Consider the following 22,960-nt stretch of genomic DNA (forward strand, 5'->3'; position numbering starts at 1 on the left):
AGGGCTGGGGAAGATTTCCAGCAGCCTTGTAGGACCAAGAAACAGAACCAGTGGCCCCAGGAAGGGGACAGAAACAAAGAGAAAGAAGTCGAGGACGAAGAGTGGCTGCTAGTGTCTTTGGCTAAAAAGGAGAGGGCAACTGAAGGATTTAGGAGAGATGGGGTCACACGTGATTTCTCTGGCTCCTCCTAAATCTCAGGGTGAGGGCCTCTCTCCAGAGCTCAGAAAAGAGGAGAAAGCAGCCAGATCGGGTGTCACTATAAGGTTCCCTCCCCTCTGCCCTGCACTCACCCCCTTTCCTTCACTTCCCGGCTTCCGTTACAATCTATCTGCCCAAGCCGCCATCCTGGGGGGTGGCTGTCCACCTGCAGCTGCTGTCCTCAGGCAGGGACACCAGTGCCAGAGAGGAGGCAGCTGTGGGGAGCCGGGGCCTGCCACCCCTGCAGAGCTGCCGGAGCTGACGTCAATACTTGTCCCCAGTGAGCAAATAGAGCACAGGATCCAGGCAGCTATTGGCACTGGCCAGAGGCCGAGTCACTTTATAGACCATGTTGATGATGTTCGGCACCCAGCAGTCAGCTTCCAACAGCCTTGCATGTAATAAACGGTGCGGGTGATGTGGAAAGGCACGAAGCAGACAGCAAAGACAGTCAATACCGCAGCGATGGTGCGCAGCGAGCACAGACGGGAAGATGAATGGGCAGCCCCTGGCAAGGGCCGATACAGGCGCTGGGCCATGAGCCCGTAGCAGACAAGAGTGACCAGGCAGGGCACGTCAAAGAGCAGCCCCATGACTGCCGAACTGAAGTGCACGTAGTGGTCAAACTCCTCAGGCCGGGTGGTGTCGTGGCACAAGATGATGTCCCCCTTAGGGCTGGTGGTGACAAAGGACAAGTTGGGCACGAGGCAGCCAGCTACGACCAACCAAACTGCCAGGCAGAGAAGGCCAGCAAGGCGCGGGCAGCCCCAGCGCAGTGCCCGCAGCGGGTGGCAGATGCCCAGGTAGCGGTGTACGCTGATGCAGGTGAGGAAAAGGACACTGCAGTAGAGGTTCCAATAGAAGAGAAAGCAGATGCACTTGCAGAGCCCAGTGCCAAAGGGCCAATGGTTGCGGGCTACATAATAGTAGACGAGGGTGGGCAGCGACAGGACGTACAAAGTATCTGACAAAGCTAAGTGGAACATGTAGGTGGCTGTCGCGTCCCACGGTCGGAGGCAAAAGAGGAAGAGCCAGATGGTCAGGGCATTGAGGCCTAGGCCCAGCACAAAGACAACTGCATAGCTCACGGGCAGCAGGATAAACTTGAACTCCTCATTAAACCGGCAGTCCAGCTCCAACTCACTGTCGTCAGGATCTGAGTGGGGGCCTAAGGCTGTGAACAGTGAGGACTCCGTACTGGTCATGGTCCCCGTAGGGGTGGAAAGGGCAGAAGTGAGGGTGACCAGATTTCCTTGGCCCCCCAGCCCTGACCTGGGGCAAAAATGCAGAGAATGGGGAGGGCAGTGGTTGAAGCTCAAGGGGGAGTTGAGAGGATGCATCTGGGAGTAACCCGGGTCAGCCTGGCTCCTGCCAGAGCTCCCTCGGTCCAGCCTGGGGAATAGTAGGCAGCAGGCAGTGTTTGAAGCTCAAGGGGGAGTTGAGAGGATGCATCTGGGAGTAACCCGGGTCAGCCTGGCTCCTGCCAGAGCTCCCTCGGTCCAGCCTGGGGAATAGTAGGCAGCAGGCAGTGCCAGGGCTCAGGAGGGCAGTCAGTGGGTTTGGGTCGTTCTTCTGAAGCTGACTCTGTCCTTCAGAGCTTGGTTAGCTAAAGGGGGTCAAGGCCTACCAGGACTATCCAATGTAGGAAGATACCCAGACCCAAATTGTCTCCCAACTTATCACAACAGCTGTGTCCCTGTGAAGAGGGCATCTCTCCATACAGTAACTTCTCTCCCCTGGTCCCAGTGTCTCTGAACTACAGTGATCTCTGATACCTTCCCCCAGCCTGGACCAGCCCAGGAACCCCATCACCACCCTTACCCAAGAAACTTGGCACGTCTCCTACCTGCTCCCCTTGAAGCTGAGCCCAGCTGACTCTGTCACCCTTCCCCTTGGCAGCCAGAGGGCATATCCAAGGGGGCGGGGTTGGGCGTGGGACCTGTACCTCCTCCCTGTCCTGGGAAATCGTTAGAGCTAGAAAGGCCCATCAAGATTATCTAGACCCACCCACTCAGTGCACCGATTGGGAAACTGGGGCCCAGTGAGATGACTATTTAACGGCTCCTAAATGACTGTAGGAGAGAGTACACAAGGAAACGTCCAAGTTGACAGATGAAGAGCCAGGCCACTGGAGATAACTAAAAACTGCAGGAAGATCATAGAAACCTGTATGAGCAGAAACATGGAAAATGAATGTTAGCATGGATAACACATCGAAAGATTTTAGGAAATCTAAACTACTGATATAAATCTTAACTCCATGTGCATATAATTATAAGAAATCTGTATTTAGCACTTGCTACATGCAAGGCACTGTTCTAAGTGCTTTGTACTTATTAATGGCCCCACAGGCTCTCTGTGATGTGGGTATTGTGATTGTCCCTACCTCACTGATTAGAAAACGGAGGCACAGAAAGTTGAAGTGTTTTGCTAATTAGTGGTAGAGTCAAGATTTCAAACCCAGGAAGGCCAGCCTTTGAGCCAGGCTTTAGCAATCCATAATTGCTATGTTTAGTGGCCTCTCTAAGCCACTGGCCATAATCTAGGAAAGGATAAGCAAACATGTTCTGAGAGCCTATTACGTGCTTGGACCAGTTCTAGGCACTGGTAGTTCACTAACAGTAAACAAAACAGGCAAAACCTCCTACTCTAATGGAGCTTACATACCAGTGGGAGGGAAAAGATAATAAAATTAACAAGTAAAATATATAGATCATGATCATTGTTATGGAAAAAAGTAAAGGAGGGAAAGGGAATAGAGAGGGTTTCTGTTTTAAATATTAGGGTGACTTTTGAATAAGGACCAGATGGTTGTGAGGAAGAGGAAACATAGAGAAGGGGTCAGAGAGTTTGGCACAAACCAGATCATGAAGGTCCTTGGAAGCCATTGTGAGGACATCTTAGCTTTTACTTTCAGTGACTGGGAAGCCATTGAGAGTTTAGAAGAGACAAGTATCAGGATCTGATTCACATTTTAGAAAGATCCCTGGCTAGCTCTATGTTGAGAATAGACTACAGGGCTAGGGACACAGGAGGAAGATCAGATCAGAGGCCATTGCCAGCAGAGATGATGGCGGCTTGGACCAGGCCGGTGAAGGTGGTGAGAAGTGGCAGATTCTGGCTAGCTTTTTTTTTTTTTTTTTTTTTTTGCGGTATGCGGGCCCCTCACTGTAGTGGCCTCTCCCGTTGCGGAGCACAGGCTCCGGACGCGCAGGCTCAGCAGCCATGGCTCACGGGCCCAGCCGCTCCGCGGCACATGGGATCCTCCCAGACCGGGGCACGAACCCGTGTCCCCTGCATCGGCAGGCGGACTCTCAACCACTGCGCCACCAGGGAAGCCCCTGGCTAGCTTTTGAAAGTAGAGACAACAATATTTACTGATAAGGGGTATAAGAGAAAGAGAGGAGTCACGAATGACTCCAAGATTTCTGGCCTGAGCAACTGGAAGAATGGACTTACACCATTGACAAAGACGGGGAAGGCTGTGAGAGGAGTAGGTGTGGGGAAACATGAGGAGCTCATTTTTCCACTTGCCAATTTCAAGATGCCTATTACGCGTGTAAGAGGAGGTGGTGGGGAGGTGATTCACTCCTCCCCAAGGATGCTAGCCCACATGCTTCCCTTACAGACTCCACCCCCTCCTACATACCAGCCTTCATCTCTCTCTATCACCCCAGGAGACCCTGGTCTGAATACAGCCAAGACAGTACAGACACCAAGCCTAGATGTTTGAGAGCCTAGTGCTAGGGAACATGGAATTGTCAGGAGCTCTGGGCCTAAGACTCCTGGGGCTAACTAAGTCTCCGTGATTATGGAAGTCTTAGGCACAGGAAGCAAGCTCTGGGCCTGGAGGACTCTGAGGGTAAGGTGGGTAGTGCTCTTGGGGAGAGGGAGCAGCAGTAGAATCCACTCTGAAGGGAGCTGGGAAACAATGGGGACTCTGAAGTGATCTTCAGATCCTGAGAATATTGCCCAGCTGGATCCCGGGAGTGAGGGGAGGAGGCAGGGCTGTAGGGGAGGCTCTAGAATCTGGAATCTAGATCTCTTGGAAGAACCAGAAACCTAGATGGGGGAAACCTGGAGATCCTTGCCCAGTGAGGGTGTGGTGGATAGAAGGTAGGCTTGGAGAAAGCACTCATAGCCTGAATCCTGGACGGCTGATCACTGTGATTTTGCACAAAAGGCTCAGGTGTTTGGAGCCAGACAGACCTGAATTCAAACCCTTGTTCTTCCACGTATTAGTTGTGTCACCCTGGATACCTCTTCATGACTGAATTTCCTCATGAGTGAAATGGGGTCAATAACACCAACCTTTTAGGGTTTTCTGAATACTGAATTGGTTAATAGATGTGAAAACACTTTGTAAACCGTAAAATGCTGCTAATCCGTAAAGTACTTTGTATTATTTACTTTGCTCCCAGGGGTGAAGCTGGCCTCTTCAGAGGAGGACAAGTGTGATCTGAAGCTTGGCATACACCCAAGGGGACATTCCAGTGTCCACTAAACTAGAGAAGCCCCAGGAGGAGCCAGCTTCCCGCTCCTACTGCTTCAAGCTGGTTTAGCTCTGCCAGGTTTCTGCCAGTCCCTGGACGCAGCTGCAGCTGCCAACGCTGCCACCACTGCCGCCCAGTGGCTACTTCAGGAAAAGACCTCTCCCAACATTCCCCAACCAGAAGCTAGCTTCCGCTGACGTCACCTGGGCCAAAAGGAATGCATGCCTTCTGAAAGGCTGCAGGCCAGACCCCTCTCTCCTGTGAAACTCTTCCTCACTTTCATTTCTGTGACTTTACTCTGATTCTCCTATTCCTCTGGATGTTCCTTCTGACCCCATTCCCTGGCTCCTTTTTGTCCTCCTTCCTCCAAATGTGACCCTTCCGCAACACTTACTTCCAGATCTCTTCTCTCCTCTCCTCCTTCTCCATTCCTCCACTGTTTCTTTCTCTCTCCTTCTCTCCCTCTCTCTCTCTCCATCCACTCTCATGATTTAACTTACAAGTTATGAATAATTATAATGACCAATGAGATTCCAGCATACAAATCTCCCTCCAATCAAAATTTCTCTTCAATTGCCTAGGTTTTCTTTATGAAGTGAAAAGACGAGGTCGCCTGCTGAAAGTAAGGTGCAGTGTGGAGTGGAATAAGACAATCCTCACAGGCTTGATGGAAAGGAGCAGTAACCTGAAATCCTTGACAATCCAAATTTACTAATAAAATCATGGGAAAGTGACTGGTCCCATGTAATTGTACCCAAGTCAGTGTTGTCCAGGTGTCTTTTCTATAGCGTTCCCTTTTAGTCTTTCTAAATGTCTGTTTTTTATCTCCAACAAGGCTATTAACAACTTTAGACTAGAGACCAGTACCACTGTGTCCGGTACCTAGGACAGCACGGGAAGTCTCTGCCTCTACGATTTGATTTGTCTGCCTCCTCTCCATCCTCCCACACTGAGCCAGTACCGTTGTGCAGATCCCACTTAACTCTGCTGGTATGCTGTCAGCTGCAATAACAGAAAATGCCAACTCAGTTGACTTTAAAATAAGGAAATGTATTATCTAGCCTCTAAGTCCAGGAGCAGGGAGCTTTAGAGTTGATTAATTCAACAGTTCAATGATGTCATTCAAAAAATCCTGATTCTTTCCATCTTCCTGATCAGCACCCCTCAGCCTGCTGCTCAGCAACTGTCATGGTCACGAGGTGGCTGTTGCATTTTAGGCATTGCATCCAAACACGGAAATACCACTGACAAAAGGAGAGGAAGGCCTCTCTTCCTGTGTGTTTATTTTTATCACTCAGGAAACCTTTCCCAAAATCTCCCTAGCATGCTTCCCCCCCATGTCTCAGTGGCCTGAGTTTCATCATGCCTATAACTAAACCAACCACCGGCAAAAAGGATGAAATGACCATGACTGGCTGAGAGGAGCAGAGAGCCAGGTGGAGGAGGGTGGGGTACGTAAAAAAGTGGAGATTCTGCCCACAAGAAGGAAGGGAGAGATGCCTATTGAGTTGATAAACAATCCTGTCTGCTAGGATCCCTTATGGAATAACCAGCCCTTCCTCACTCAGCTATCCGGTCATCACTTCCAAACTGGAAGGACTGTCTGGGAATATCACTGGGGTGTGCAGAAATGAGGGTGGGTAAGGACCTGAAGATACCTCTCCCATCAATCTATCACAGGGGCCAGACACTTCACCTTTAGAGATGCACTCCCTTGCCTTCTTACTCTTGCCTCCTCATAAAATGCAAATACTCTTGATCAAAATAAAACTATGGTGTCTCTCTTTGGGAGACTACTAACTGGAAAGGGACACAAGGGAATTTTCTGGGGAGCTAGAAATGTTCTATATCTTGATCTGGATGGTGGTTACATGTATGTATACATAGCTGTAGTAGTTTTTTATTGCTGCTGTAAAAACTTACCACAGACTTGGTGCCTTAAAACACCATTTATTCTCTTACAACTCTGGAGGTCAGAAGTCCAAGATCAGGTTCACCGGGCCAAAATCAAGGTAAGAGCAGGGCTATGCCTGAACTGTGACAGCCACCCGGCAACCATGAGGGACTATAGGGAAGAATCTGTGTCCTTGCCTTTTCCAGTTTCTAGAGCTGCATTCCTCCATCTTCAAAGCCCAGACATAGCATCTGGCTGCAGTCCTCATATTGCCTTCTGTCTCTGCAGTTAAATCTCCCTCTATATCCCTCTGCTTCCCTCTTATAAACAGACTAGTGATTACATTTAGGGCCCGCCCGGATGATCCAAAATAGTCTTCCCCTCTCAAGATCCTAAATTTAATCACATCTGCAAAGTCCTGTTTTGCCATATAAGGTAACATTTATTGGTTCCAGGGATTAGGACCTGATATCCTTGGGGACGCATTATTCAGCCTTCCACAGTAGGTAAAAATTCATCAAGCTGTGCAATTAAAATTTGTGCATTTTACTTTTGCTAAATTATACCTCCGGCAAGAAATGCACATACTCCAGGAAAAGAGAGAATTAATTAAGTTCAATCATAATAATGAATTAAAGGCCTACGAGATCTACTTCCTGTTGAGAGTACCATGGACCTGAGTTGAAAGAGGGGCTAAGCTTCAAGTGTGGGTCTGAAGACAAAAATGGGTTGAAGGCTAGTCCAAAAGTACATTCATTCTGACTTTTCACCTTCTCCATAGACACCAACCTTCTCCGCAGAGTCTGGGCTTCTAGCTGTAGCTGAAAATCCCTGAGAAGGAGAAAGGTACATTGACTAAAAGCCAAGGCCCCGGGGTGCATACTAACAAGGAATGGCAAAGGCTAACTCGGTTATTTGGGCAAAGAGATTATAGGACAGCTAGCTCTCCAGTGCCCACAGTGGCGGGTGGGAGATAGGGAAGGCCCAGCCCCCTGAGCCACGGACATAGTCACCCTCTGAGGAATGGACACGCTGTCGTGGAGGGTTGAGGGCTGCATCTATGGATAGATACTAAAGCGCAGCCGGCACTATGGTGAGGTGAGGTGGTGTAGGGTCCTGTATCCCCAGAGCTTGGATATCCTGTCTCTACATCCCCCATGTTCATGAAGCCTGGGCCTGGGCCCTATGGGAAGGACATCCAAGAAAGGAAGATTACTTTTGTTGCTACCATCGTGGGGAGTCCTGGCAGCTGCAGGACAGAAATATCTCTAATTCCATGAGTGGTCATATGAGGCGAGGGAAGCTGCTTAGAGCCTATAGCATGGACTTAGTTTTAGGGATTGGAGAGAGTCAAGGGCTGGGGGGCAGGAAAGGTTTACTTCAGGTGGGGGTGATATAGATGTCAATTGCTTTTTCCATCCACAGGCAACATCCTGCCCAGAGAACCTGCGCCTGGGCCAAGAATCCTTTGTTACCTTCCTCTCCAACAAGAAAAGAAGTTCAAGGCTCACAGACATGTACACACAGCTCAACACACTCAGCCTCCCCTGCCCTACCCGACCCGCATGTACGGGAGATTGACTCCTGCTGTGCACATAAGCTGGGATAATCGGGTCTCTAAACATCACTTCAAGAGTCCCAAGTCCTAAGGAGTGGGGGGCTGGGGAAGGGGTGCTAATCTTTTAGCCACTAATCTGCTTTCCAAACTCTTGGCACCTGAGCTATTTATAAAGCAGCATTTCATGCCCCCCCAGAACCCTATTCTTCTCCCCTGACCCCCACCAATCTAAAAACTCAGAGGACCTTGGGTATAAGAGGTTGGGGAGGCGAGCATAGTGACCAGAGCTGGAGACGGATGTGAGCTTCATCTTCCTCCCCAGGTAAGAGTCCAAAGTCCTCTATTTCCAGCCCATACTAGGCCCCATATCCCCTGCCCTTAGCACCCCCATCAATATATCAAGAAGCACTTGAAGGGCACCTTTCCTGACACAGCTGACAGGCACTCAGGCTGAGAGACCCTGGGAGAGAGCTCTGGAATCTCCCCTAAGCTCACCCCTCAAGCCAGATCTAGTACACATCAAAGAAAAGCATTAGAGAGACGTCTTCCTCTCTCTAAGTATCCCTACTCCAAGGCTTAGCACCTGGGGACATGGATGGAGATAAGGGTGGGAAAATCTGGGGAGGGTGATGAGAGCGATGAATAGGTTCAAGGAAGGCTTTCAACCCCCATACAGGTTTCTGCCACCAACAACCACGAGCATTAGGGTACCAACCTTTTCTCTCCCACACCTTTCTCCTTTCTTAGCTGAGTGTTAAGGCCACCGTGAAGTGAACTCAGGCTCAGAATCCATTGCAGGAGCAAAGCCAGAGTCTGGGTTTTGTTCATTCATTCATTCATTCATTCGTGTATCTAACAAACATGTCTTGGTGCCTACCGTGGGCCAGGTGATGTTCAGACTCATCCAGTCCAATTCTCCTCATACTTTCCTGGATGGAGGCCTTTCTCCAGACAAATTTCTCCTCTCAAAAGGCTCTCAAGAGTGCCCCAGCTATTTCAAAAAGCCTCTCTCTTTCTGGAGAAAAGACAGTATTGTTAGTCAACAATTCATAAAAACTAGGGAAGGTTTTTTCCAATGTCCAGGATAGTTGAGATTATGGCTGAATAAGTAAGCTTGGCACGAGGGAGAATAGGAAGCGTGGATGGTGGTGAGGTGTCTATCTAAGAAGAAAAGGTTTCATCCCACTAGGTGTGTCTGGACGGTATACCAGAGCCAGGTAAGGAGAATAGGGACCAAATGATTGAGCCTTCCCCCTTCTTTCCCTCTTGCCAGAAAAGGCTCAACATCAACGCCATGGCCAACATATCCAGGTAAGTAAGAACTCCTAATTCTCTGAATCTGTGACTTGTCACTTACCCAAACCCAAGTACTTGCCTTTGGGGTGAAGGGGTTTGCAACCTCTCTCCAACTTGTGTCTTGGACTCTATCCCAACTGCCTCCACCTTTGTGTCATTTCGCTCTCCCTGGGCCTCTTCTTTTTTTCTTTTCCAGCTCCTCCCCGATCCCACCAGTAAGATTTATTTATTATTTATTTATTTTTGGCTGCGTTGGGTCTTAGTTGCGGCACGCGGAATCTTGGTTGCGGCGCGCGGCCTTCTCTCTAGTTGTGGCGTGTGGGTTTTCTCTTCTCCAGTTGTGGAGTGCAAGCTCCAGGGCACATGGGCTCTGTAGTTGTGGTGCACGGGGTCCAGAGTGTGTGGGCTCTGTAGCTTGTGGCACTCGGGCTCTCTTGTTGAGGCCCGAGAGCTCAGTAGTTGTGGCACACAGGCTTAGTTGCCCCAAGGCATGTGGGATCTTAGTTCCCTCACCAGGGATCGAACCTGCGTCCCCTGCATTGTAAGGCGGATTCTTTACCACTGGATCTCCAGAGAAGTCCCTGGGCCTCTTCTTCTAATCCTAGAAATATTTCCTTTTCTCCCCCACTTCCCTTTCTCTTCTTCTCCCCTCCCCTTCTCTTCCAATCCCTCTCCCTATCCTCTGATTTTCTCCTCATAGGGTGTTTAAGAAGACCTGCTCCAATGGCAAGGTGAGAGAACCTGGCCCAGCAGGGCAAATAAGAGCGCAAAAGGGATAGGTGGGTACGTCCTTCAAGGTCTCAGGGGTTTGGGTTGGGGGCTTCAGGGGAATCTTTTTAAAGATGATTATGAGAATAACATGGGAGGTTGTTCCACAACAGCTCTCCATCTACCTGGGTAAACGGGACTTCGTGGACCATGTGGACATGGTGGAACCCATTGGTCAGTGAGTCCAAAAAGGGAAAGAGCCTGGGGAGAAGGGAATGGGGGTGAGGGAGTAAAAGAAAGCCAAGAAAGGACCATGCAGAAGAGGAGGCCAATTAAAGAGAAAAATGGGAGGAACCATTCAGGGGTCAACTTCTGTTTCATAGTCTGAGGACCTTTCCTGACCAGAGGGCCATCTCTCCCCCTCTCCACAGATGGTGTAGTCCTGGTTGACCCTGATTACTTAAAAGGTCGAAAGAGTAAGTAAAAATCCTTGTTGGTCTGTGTATGTGCCAGGGACCCCAACCTAAAATGTCACACGTGCCAGACAAGTAACCTGAATGAGTGGAGTGGACGAGTGGACCAGAGGGGTATAAGAAAATATAAAAGTAGTGGGAACTGTGAATGTCTTGTCTGGTGGAGGCTAACCACTGAGAATTTCAGCCCAGTGTGGCCAGATTTTCCAATTGTTAAAGAGGAACTGGAAATGAAGCTCAGAATACAACTTGAGAGGCCCAAGGTCTGAAAAGATTCTAGTGCCCCTTCCCCAAATGATATTCAAAATAGATATATTTCTAAACATAAATGAAATTTTGTTTTTCAAGATCACACAAAATTTACATGTGTGCTGAAATTAAGTCTTTTTCTAAAATTTCTGATTTTCTCCATTACTGTTGGTGGTGCCTCTGCTTAGGCTGCCCATGGAAAGATCCAGTACACCAGAAATTCATATTTTAACGCAAATTTCCTGATTTTCAAGTTTTGGCAACTAATTAAAAGATTTTTAAAGCCCTGGATAAATCAAAAAACTTTATTTTTCCATAGGCTGGATGTGACCTTCAGCCTGCCACTTTGCATTTGCTTTTTCCTTTAATTGCATATGTCTTTTCATATCTCCTTTGTGTAGGGAAACCCATTTTTTTCCATTAAAAAAATCCCAGGGCTTCCCTGGTGGCGCAGTGGTTGAGAGTCCGCCTGCCGATGCAGGGGACACGGGTTCGTGCCCCGGTCTGGGAGGATCCCACATGCCGCGGAGCGGCTGGGCCCGTGAGCCATGGCCGCTGAGCCTGCGCGTCCGGAGCCTGTCCTCCGCAACGGGAGAGGCCGCAACAGTGAGAGGCCCGCGTAACGCATAAAAAAAAAAAAAAAAAAATCCCAAACAAAGAAACAAACAAAACAATAACTACAGCAAGTAACAGCAAGCGACACTGCTCTGGCCACAGTATTATATACCCAGATTACACTGAAATATTGTTTTGCCACTTTTTTTTTCTTTTAATTCTTACTCTGTGATCCAATTAGACTGAAAATTGGGTTTGATTTGAAAAAGGCTCAGAATAAATTGATGAATACTAGTTCAGATGTAACCTTTAGATACTGTGGAATAAACCAGACTTAGTCGCTCAGATTAAACAGTGCAGATAAGCAGTCCACCCAGTTTTAAATAGCAGAGGAACTTTGGGGTATGGCCAGTAAATTAACCAACTTATTTAAGACTCTCAATTACTCTGTAGTTCTAAAACCTAAATCATTTTTTTACAGTCCTACAAAGTCTTCAGAATAACCTACAGAAAGAAATCTTTAGTTGAAAAAATGCATGTCAATCCAGGAATAAGATGTGTTTTTTTCCTTTAATTCTAATCTTCTTCATGTCCCTTAGTAGTTTTATATTATTATTCATTTAAGTTGTATATATTTAAGTTTATTCCTTAGTTACTCTATATGTTTTGTTACTTTTATGAAGATAATCTTATTTGCATCATATTTTCAAATATGCTTTTTTTTTCCTTTTGAGGTGCATTTGTTGATGTGAAATATGCTTATACTACACCCTGAATGAAAAAGGCTGGTTGTAGGGCAATATATGTGGTTGTGCGAATGAAGTGCGGTTTAACAGAAATTGATGTGGGATCTCTCTGTATTATTTCTTACAACTGCATGTGATGATCTCAAAATAAAATGTTTCATTTAAAAAAGGCAATGAGAGAGAAGTCAATAGCTAAGGTGGCCTTATGTTTAATTATAGAAACAAAGCTGGGAAGCAAATGCAACAGAAATTAACAGCAGTTATTTCTGGAATATGATGTATGATGGCAGGGCTTTGATTCTCTTTGTGTTTTCTGATTGCCACACAATTAATATGTATTGTTTATATAATAAACACAAATATAAATTAATAACTTTAAAATAGATGTTGAATTAAAAAAAAATAAAAACAAGCTATTTCCTAACACACTAAAAAAAGGATGATTCTAAGCTGCCAGAGAGCCAATGAGGTCTTGGGGGTGGGGTGATGCCCTCCCCACATGCCGCAGCGGGATGTGACAGAACAATTCATCTGATTAACACCTTTACCTCAGGGGCTATTAGATACCCTTCTGCCTGGTCTCACCTGATCTTTTTCTGTCTTATTTCTCATCTCTTTCATTTCCTCCCTTCCATTGCTTCCTTCCAGCCACCTCTTTTCCTCTTTTTCTCATCTTCTCTGTTTTTTCTTTTCCTTTGCCCCCTCTTTCCTTTTCCTTTTCTTTCTCTCTCCCTTTCCCACTTTTATTGGCATAATTGGGAACCAAGGTGAATTTAATTTGTTGTATCTTTTGAAAATTGTTAAGTTTGTCTTCATTGTAGAAATATTAGAAAGTACAGATGAAGGAGAAAAAGACTGTAATCCTCTCACCCAGAGATAATCACTAATATTTCACTTCATATTTTCCGAGCAAAAATATCTATATTTTTATTAAAAATGCTATATTATAAATAACATTTTCTAATCTTTTTTACCTATGCAATATGTAAAAATCTATAAAGTTTTAAGTTGCCTAGTAGTATATTGTATGGGTGTACCATAATATATTTAGCCAACTTCAATCGTTGGACATTTTTTGCTATGATAAACAACCCCATAAAGTACATGCTTGTATGTATTTCTTTTCATACTTGTCCAATTATTTCTTTAGACTAAATGCCTAGAAAAGGAATGAATGACCAAAGGGCAGTCACACATTTTTAAAGGTTTCTATTGCCAAATTGCCCTTTAAAATGGTTGTACCAATTAACTCTCCCTCCTGCAGGGTATGAAGTTGCCCATTGCCCCAGTCATTATAAACACTACCATTATCATTACTTTCAGTCTTTGTTGTATCTTTTGAATATAGATTCATTTTCTTTGCTTGCTCGTAATTTTAAAAGCAGATAATCTGGCTGTTTGATATTTTGATCTCTTAAAAACACAAAAATGACTTGCTTTCTACTAGTGTGTGGCTCTTGGTAGTTTTCTTTTCTTTGGCTCAGGGCTCCTGATTAAAAGTAAGATTCCCCACCCCTGTTCTAAATCTTTCCTTCCCTCAGTCTCTGTCACTGTCCTTGGACAGCTATCTTTCTGTACCCCATCCCACACCACTAGTGCACTCAAGTGACTTTCTATTTGCCCCTAATCTGAGGTACTAGCTGCAATGTATAAGTTCATTTATAACTGTTCCACTTTTCTAATATTCCCATGATCATCACCATCATCATCCACATCTAATTTAAATTTCCAAAGGGATTTCTCATACATCAACTCCTTACAACCATCCTATGAGTTAAGTTGGGCACGTACGAGACTGGGCTTTGGAGTCAGGCCTGAGTTGAAATCCTGGGCTGTCACTTAGCTGCTCTGAGCTCATTTTCTCTACCTGTAAAGTGGAGATAATAATACTTCAGAGGATTATTGTGAGGTCCAAATAACATATGTAGAGCTCTCAGTGCAGTCCTATTATTGACAGGTGAAATAACTGAGGCTCAGACAACTCGAGGGACTTATGCAAGTCATATTCAAGCCCAAGTATTCTGACCCTAGAGAATTATGTAATGAATACCCTGTACTCACCACCTAGCTTTAAAAAGAATTACAGAATCAAACTGAAGTCTCCTGTGTATCCTTCCCTAATCCCATACTCCTTCCTCCCTCCCTCCTTTTCTTCCTGCCTCCACCGCAGATAATTACTATCCTGAATTTGATGCTTATTACTCCCATGATGTTCCTATACTTCTACTCTATATTTATATATCAGTGAGCGACTTTGGTACTGTTCTACATGCTTTTCAACTTTACGTACATGGTATCAGATTGTGCATATCATCGTGCAGCTAGCATTTTTTACTCAATAGTTTTTGAGACTTAACCATGTTAATACATGGAGTTTAGTTCATTTATTTTAACCTCAGTTTAGTATTCCATGATATGAATATACCACAACTGTTTACCCATTGATAGGTATTTAAATCACTTCCAATCTTATGCTATGACAAACGTTGACGCAATGAACATTCTCATAGGTATCTCCTTATAGACATGAGCAAGACTTCCTCTAAATTCGTCTTAGATCATAAGATATGAGAAGATTCAGCTTTACTGGATAGTGCCCAACAGTTTTCCAAAGTGGTTGTACTGATTTGTTAGCAAATTTTTTTCTGCATTCCCTTGACCAACTACAAATCTCTAGGTCCTTGAATTTTCTCTTGTATCAGTCTTAACATCTTACTGGTTTCCTCATTAATTGAATTGCCCTCTGTAAAAAAATAAATAAATAAACCTAGGGACTCTGACAGAAAAAAATAGTGGTTGTACTAATGTATAGTCCCACCACAGTGTGTAATGAACCCCATTGCTCCACATCTGGAGCACTGCTCAACACATAGTGCTGTCAGACTTTAAAGTTTTTGACAATATGATGGCTGTGAAGTGTTATCACATTGTGGGTTTTTAAAAATTATTTATTTATTTTTTTGGCTGTGCTGGGTCTTAGTTGCGGCATGCAGGATCTTCGTTGTGGCATGCGGGATTTTTTTTTAAGTTACAGCATGCAGGATCTTTTAGTTGCGGCATGTGAACTCTGTTTTTTTGTTTGTTTTTTTTTTTCCGGTACGCGGGCCTCTCACTGTTGTGACCTCTCCCGTTGTGGAGCACAGGCTCCGGACATGCAGGCTCAGCGGCCATGGCTCACGGGCCCAGCCGCTCTGCGGCGTGTGGGATCTTCCCGGACCGGGGCACGAACCTGTGTCCCCTGCATCGGCAGGCGGACTCTCAACCACTGCGCCACCAGGGAAGCCCCACATGAACTCTTAGTTGTGGCATGTGGGATCTAGTTCCCTGACCAGGAATCGAACCCAGGCCCCCTGCATTGGGAGCGCAGAGCCTTAACCACGGGACCACCAGGGAAGTCCTCTCACTGTGGTTTTAATTTGCACTTATCTGATTATCATTAGACTGGACATGTTTTCATACCTTATTGGCCATTCTGTTTTGCTCTTCTGTGCAGAGTCTATTCATAAACTTTGCACACTTTTATATTGGGCTGTTTTTATTTTTATTACTGATTTGTGGGAGTTCTTTATGTATTATGAACACTAAACTTTTGTTTGTTATATGTGTTGCAAGTATTTCCTCTCAGGCTTTTGCTTGTTTCATTACTTATAAAGACACTTAATGTAAAGAAGTTTTAAATTTTACTATAGTCAAATGTATTGATCCTTTTCTTTATGGCCATACTGTTTTGATCATATTACATTGTCTCTCCATGTCTTCCTCTGAGCTATTCAAGATCTCCTTTCCCCCTCAGGTCTGACAGGTCACTCTCTTCCTCCTTTGCCTGCAGTGTTTGTCATGTTGACGTGTGCCTTTCGCTATGGCCATGATGACTTGGATGTGATTGGTCTGACGTTCCGCAAAGATCTGTATGTACAGGTCCAGCAAGTGGTCCCAGCTGAGCACAGCAGCCCCCAGGGGCCCCTCACAGTCCTGCAGGAGCGACTGCTGCACAAGCTGGGGGACAATGCCTACCCTTTTACCCTGCAGGTACTGACCCCAAGTCCCGGGTAAGGCTTCCAGGGAAGATTAAGAAAGGAAGCTAGAGAAGGAGAACAGAGGAAAGGGGTCCCTGTTTCTTCTGTTTGCTGACCTCCTTCTGATCTTTTAGATGGTTGTCAACCTGCCCTGTTCGGTGACACTGCAGCCAGGTCCTGATGATACAGGGAAGGTGAGGTCTGGGTTCTGAAAAAGAGGACAGGGGGATAAATGGACAAGACTAGAGAAAGGGACAGCTAAGGGACGGGATCAGATGTTTCCTTATAAACCCATGAGGAAGGGAGGGGTAGTGTCAGAAATGAGTTCTTCTTGCTCCTGCCCCTTTGCAGGCCTGTGGTGTTGACTTTGAAGTGAAGAGTTTCTGTGCTGAAAACCTGGAGGAGAAAGTCTCCAAGAGGTATTTCTTTGGTCCTCTCCAAAATCCCTGCCTCCGGCCTGTGCCAGAAAACAGATCTTGCTCTCAGGACAGAAACAGCCCTACTTCTAACCTCTGTAGCACTGTCACCACCAACTCAGATGCCCAGTTCTGATTTCCCTCTGACTTCTCTTCTTTGCTCTAGGGCAAGGGTCAGCAAACTTTCCTGTAAAAGGCCAAAAAAGAAATATTCAGGCTTTGTGAGCAATGTAGTTTCTGTTGTAACTACTCAGCTGTGCCACTGTAGCATGAGAACAGCCATAGGCAGTACGTAAATGAACGAGCGTGGCTTTATTTATGGACACTGAAATTTGAATTTTACATAATTTCCACATGTCATGAAATATTATTGTAGATTTCTTTTCAACCATTAAAAAATGTAATAACCATTCTTAGTTTGCAGGCCATACAGAAACAGGCAGCAGGCCAGATTTGGCCACTGAGCCATAGTTTGCTGACCTGTGGTCTAGATACCTACCTTGAGGGTCCAGAGGAGTTCTCTGACAGAGGCCTCCCACCACCTCCCCTCCCCAAGCAAGGACTGGGCTATGGGGTTAGCATGAGAAAGGTCTGTGGGTCCTAAGGAGACATTCTGGCTGTCCCCTTGGCCTCTACTTAGAGACTCTGTGAGGCTGGTGATTCGGAAAATCCAGTTTGCACCCCTGGAGCCAGGCCCTGGCCCCTGGGCCCAGACTGTTCGCCGCTTCCTTCTGTCAGCTCAGCCCCTACAACTCCAGGCCTGGATGGACAGGGAGGTTTGTGACCCCCATTTAATGCCCCCTACCTTGCAACCCCTCTGACACCCTTTCTTCATTGATCTCCTACTTGGGAAGGTAAGGGTGGAAGCCAGAGTGACAAAAGCACTGAGGAAACAAATTCTAGGTCTTGATCTGGGTGTTCTCCCTCCAGTCTTATAGTGGGCCTCTCCTCCTGCTTCAGGTTCACTACCACGGCAAATCCATCACTGTCAACGTTTCCATCAACAACTGCACCAACAAGGTCATCAAAAAGATTAAGATTTCAGGTGAGCTTCTTTTCCTATCCCCCTGCACCTGGTCCCAAATCCAGAGGTCTTTTTCCAGAACTCTGCCCCACTTACCCAGTCTGCATTCATCTAGGCTTTCCCTCCATTGCAGGCTTATCAGAACATGTATCTCTGTTTGTCCATATGCACATCTTAGTATATCATGAGTAATGTGCCCGTGTACAAGGGCAGCAAGTTGGGGTCTCGAGGATGACTGACTAATTGTAGTCATGTGTTTTTCCCGGCTCTTCAGTTGACCAGATCACAGATGTCGTCCTGTATTCACTAGACAAGTACACCAAGACTGTGTTCGTTCAGGAGTTCATGTGAGCTGGCGCTGGGGCCTGGGTCAGAGAGCCAAGGGATAGGGTGGGGGGACGAGGGCCGGGGTCTGGAGGCAGAGGAGGGGGTTGGGGAAAGAAGGAAGTGGAGAAGAGCCCAGGACTGAGGAACATCAAGGTGAGGGTTGATGTGGAAAGAGGGAGGGATTCTCAAGAGAGCTGGAGGGGGGATACCACAAGAGGATCATCAAGTCCTGAGAGAGGGCAGAGGCATAAGTATTTCCCACCAGAGTGAATTGTTCCCACTCTCCACAGTCAGACATGCCAGCTCTCTTGGATACTCCAGTAGTTTCATGGAATCGTGCAAAAAACTCTTTTTTTTTTTTTTTTTTTTGCGGTATATGGGCCTCTCACTGTTGTGGCCTCTCCCGTTGCGGAGCACAGGCTCCGGACGCGCAGGCTCAGTGGCCATGGCTCACGGGCCCAGCCGCTCCGCGGCATGTGGGATCTTCCCGGATCGGGATACGAACCCGTGTCCCCTGCATCGGCAGGCGGACTCCCAACCACTGCGCCACCAGGGAAGCCCGCAAAAAACTCTTGGGAATGAGAATCACTTAGTTGGCAAGCCTAGCTTAAGTTCATCTCTTCTTTTCCTTTGAAAGGGAGACTATAGCTGCTAACTCCACCTTCTCCAAGAGCTTTGCAGTAACCCCACTCCTGGCTGCCAACTGCCGGAAACAGGGCCTGGCACTGGATGGCAAATTCAAGCATGGTGATACCAATCTGGCCTCTAGCACGATGTAAGCTCAAATGTAACTCCCAACCTTCATTTTCTACCCCCAACCCATTCTGTGTGCTATATGTACAGTTATGAGGTTTCACCTTCAATGAAGCCTACCTGTTTTTAAAAATGTCCCTAGGTCAGTGTTCAGAGCTGCCTCCAGGCAAGAGGGCTGACAGTAAGCTAAATAATACCCATGGGACCAATGGCAGGCTTAGGTCATAGGCAACAAGAAAGGAAAAAGTGGAAAGGAAAAATTCCTTATGTTGTATAATATTTTACAGCTCATAAAGGTCTTACGTATGGTACTGTTATCTTCATAAGAATCCCATTAAAGTAGGCTGGATATGTATTCTTATTCTACTTTACACTTAACGACCCTGAGGCTCAGAGAGATGAAGGAACTTGTCCAAGCTTGCGTAGCTAATAAGTGGCAGAGATGGAAAAGATTCTATCATACGTCATCTGGCTCTAACACTGCGATCTCTACAGCAGCTACTCTCTAGTGAAGATAGAAGTTCAATGCAAGACAGATGAGAAATGGAGAGAAAAGAGGACAAAAAGAAGAAAAATATGATAGGAATTGATATAATTCTACCAAATCATTCATTTGGTCCTATGCCTAACACTTGGAGGCCCTAGTGTAAGATGTGTCTCCCACCAAAAGCCATCTGCCACCATCTAACAAGCATTAATTCCCACTGCCTTTCCCTATGCCTTATCAATCATGTAGCTATGGACTATTATTGCTTGAAGGAGTCTGAGAAATCATACAAACAGCATCATTTTACAGATAGAGGATCAGCATCCCAGGGCAATGAAGAGACCTTCCCAAGATCGTATAGTTTTCTGTGCCTTATTTTTCAATCAGTGGGTTTTCACTGAACACCTGTTACATGCTTATTCCTATGCTAAGCAATGTGGGAGGATACAAAGACGTTTAAGACAGTCTCTGCCTTCAGCCAATTTACAGCCTAAACGGAGAACAAAGAGGAATTTAAATGCAATCTAACAGTTAAATGTTAGTATGTGTGGTTCAGACTACAAATCCAATAGAAGTTAATAGAAGCCAGCACAGCTGGAGAGGGCTTCCTAGAGGAGACAGAAGGAGCTAGAGCTTGAAGAAGGTGTTGGATCTGGATAGCAACAGAGGAAGAAAAGAGTGTTCCGGGTTGGGAACATAGCCTGTGCAAAGGCTAGAAGGTAGGAATCTGCATGGCACGTTCTGATGATGGAGAGAGCATGGGTCCACTTAGGTTGTATCCCAGGTGTTAGGGAGTTAGGGCAGGAAGGTTAGATTGTTAAGGGTCATGAAAGCCAAGCAGTGTAGTAGTCATATTCAGAGAGGTAGGCTCCTGAGCAGAGGGTGACCTGGTAAAACTGGATCTGAGGAACAGAAGTGTGGTCCCAATGAGTAGGAGATCAGAGCCTGGGAGCCCTGTCAGATGACAAAGGGTGCACTGAATGAATTAACCCCCAGCCCCTCCCCTCCAAACACACAACGATGAATACTACCACCTCCAGTCTTCGACCAGGAATGGACAAGGAACTGCTGGGGATCCTGGTGTCCTACAAAGTCAGAGTCAACCTGATGGTGTCCTGTGGAGGGTGAGTAAGAGTGCAGGGTCTGTCTGGGCAGGGGCTGGGGAGCCACTTCTGTTTTCCTCCCAGTTGGACTGACCCACTCAAGCTATTCCCCACCCCTTCTCCTGGACCAGTTTCCCAAACCTGTGAGCTCCACGAACAAGCCACCTTCCCTTCCAGAAACCCATTCTGTGGTTGAGTTGGCCTTACAATCCTTCATTCCCCTGCAAAATTAGGTTGCTACTAACCATTTCCAGCTGCTAATTTTAGGGTGTCATTCTACCCTCAGCATCCTAGGTGACCTGACAGCCAGGTAAGACACTGTGGGGAGGGGGAACTGGGGCAAGAAGGGGAGGATGCGATCAGGAGACCAAAAGAATGACACAGGAGAATCTAAGGGCATCCCAGCACTGAAAAATTGAGGGAGAGGTTCAGGGAGTGGCCTTGGAGGGAAATCTGTGACTCTACCTTGGGATCCTTGCAGTGATGTTGGCGTGGAGCTGCCCTTGATCCTGATGCATCCAAAGCCATCGAACGGTGAGTGACCAGGTGGGACTCACAGGAACGGTGGTCCCAAGGGTTGGGGACCAAGCAGTTCTGATCTCATGAATCGAGGACTGGCAGTTTGGGTAGAGATTGAATAGCAATAGGTAGGTTGGGTGTCTAGGTTTTCAGGGGAAGTTGTGTGTGTGTGTGTGTGTGTGTGTGTGTGTGTGTGTGTGTGTGTGTATTGTGTATATGGGAGGGAGAGGGTTAAAAAGGGAGAGGAATGAGTAACAGGACATTTCTTCAGGGAACTTATCAGCTTCAATCCATATTTCCTTCCCTCTCCATGCTTGCTACAGAGGCTGCTAGGTAAGAAAATGTGAGGCCTGGAAACCTCGCCCCCCTTTCCCCACTGCCACTCTCCATTTTATGACGATGGAAATGGAAAATAGCTTCCCTGGAGTGTTGCTTTCAATAGGTGTGCAGTGGAAACATATGGTTTAGCTTCGTGTCATAGTTCAGTGCTTTTCATACACCCCCCTCTTTCCCTTTTTGCGTCCCCCGCCCTTCACCTCCTGCTCTTCTCCCAATCGTCCTTCCCCCTCATCCATTCCAGTTTTCTTTTTCCTTCCCCCGGCGCCTCCTCACCCTAACTTCTCCCGTCTTTCATTCTCCCATCCCTTCCCTCCTTCCCACCCTCCATTCTTACTTTCCCTCTGGCCCTCATGGGGGCTTTTGTGTTGGCAGACTGGGGAGGACACAAAGGAAACAAGCCAGTGTGATCCAAGTGGGGCGGGGGCAGCTGAGAGGCGGTGAGGATCGGAGTTGGGAAGCAGGGAAGGGATCACTTCTCTGGGATCAGGAAACGGGAGTGGATGTGGAAGACGCTCAGACAGCTGTTCCTAACCCTCCATTTCCCTCTGCTGCTTCTGCAAGCTCTGAGGACATAGTCATCGAGGAGTTCGCTCAGCAGCAGCCCGGCAGGGAGGAGAGCCAGGAGGCTTTGGCGGCCGAGGGGGATGAGGGCACCTGAGCGCCTGGCTTGGGTGCCTCTGTGTGGAAGCCCCACTGTAACACTCTAATAAATCAGCTTGTCCAGATGTGCCCGCTGATCACTTTGGTATCTCCTCCTCCCGCAGGAGAGTAAGGGAACTACCTAGAATAAGCCACCTCCCCACCCGCCACCCCACATCAGTGATTAGATCTCCTGCAGCACGTGCTTTTCCTCTAAACAACCCTGACTTCCCTCTGGCAAGGCCACCTACCCCTGAGTCCTTCAACTTTCCTTCTGGGCCCTGGTCACCTCTGCCCCCACACCCAACTATCCCACTCCCACCTCGGAGCTGTGGGCAGCGCCTGAGGGGACACAGCCCTGAGACCAGCCCTGAAGGCGACGCTGATGGTTGGACAGAGAGTGCCATGTGGCCCCAGGAAGCAAATGCCACCCACCTGCCAAGCATACAGCACACCACAAGGCCCACAGCCGAGGCACCCAAGCACCAGTCTCTGCGCAAATCCAAACACTGCAATCCTTGGGGGTCAGAGCAGCGGGGGTCTGGGTTGGGCTTTGGGAACAGGAAGGTGTGATGGTATGGAATGGAACTGGAGGTTCTCTGGGGAATCAACTTCCTCCTCGCCTAGGGTGACACTTGACCTACTTATCATCACCCACTTTATGTACAACAGCTTCGAAGGCGCCTGCTGGGTCAGCCCACCGTCAAGGCATCACACAGTACATTTTTGCCCCTTCTTTGGTCAACTTACCCAGGGATTCTTCTCCTCAAAGTTATCTATTGTAAGCATTGAAAAGCTGAGCCAGGACACTTTTCAAGAGCTATTCTCCACTTCTGGGTCTAACACTGCCTGGTATTGGGGGTAGAGGAGGGGTTTGCAGGAGACCTTTGGAATTGACTAAGATCATGTACTTGGAGGACTGAATAGTGAGTGTTCACTCTCATGCCACTAATCCGGTACCTCAATCACTTAGGCCTATTCATCACAGTAGGGTAGCACCACCCCACATTACCTGTGGATAAAGGAGAAATAAAATGTGAAACCTTCCCAAACTACCAAATCCTGTGGTGTTTCTTATTCTGTCTGCCCTCATCTAATCTCCAGCTGTAACAAAGTCCAAGTAGCCTTGAATCCTTAAATCTGCTGCTCTGTAGGGTCTTCCTTAA

The 22,960-nt window shown here is 47.0% G+C and overlaps 2 protein-coding genes across 2 annotated transcripts; one reads left to right on the plus strand and one right to left on the minus strand.

The window, feature by feature from the left end:
* Positions 1–325: 325 nt before the first annotated feature.
* On the minus strand, positions 326–1,404 carry P2RY4 (pyrimidinergic receptor P2Y4). The gene is given in 2 exon segments (XM_065900177.1): positions 326–597; positions 600–1,404. Coding segments are annotated over 2 exon segments (1,077 nt in total).
* Positions 1,405–9,423: 8,019 nt separating this feature from the next.
* Positions 9,424–21,884, plus strand: ARR3 (arrestin 3). Its single transcript, XM_065901387.1, has 16 exons — positions 9,424–9,455; positions 10,141–10,171; positions 10,322–10,382; positions 10,580–10,624; positions 16,001–16,200; positions 16,322–16,381; positions 16,539–16,606; positions 17,244–17,379; positions 17,564–17,648; positions 17,902–17,974; positions 18,592–18,729; positions 20,235–20,318; positions 20,584–20,607; positions 20,779–20,831; positions 21,140–21,149; positions 21,717–21,884. Exons 1-16 carry the CDS (start codon positions 9,439–9,441, stop codon positions 21,811–21,813), a joined length of 1,182 nt encoding a protein of 393 aa, XP_065757459.1. The 5' UTR covers positions 9,424–9,438; the 3' UTR covers positions 21,814–21,884.
* The last annotated feature ends 1,076 nt before the right edge of the window (positions 21,885–22,960 follow it).

Source organism: Phocoena phocoena, chromosome X, assembly GCF_963924675.1.
Source record: "Phocoena phocoena chromosome X, mPhoPho1.1, whole genome shotgun sequence".
NCBI lineage: Eukaryota > Metazoa > Chordata > Mammalia > Artiodactyla > Phocoenidae > Phocoena > Phocoena phocoena.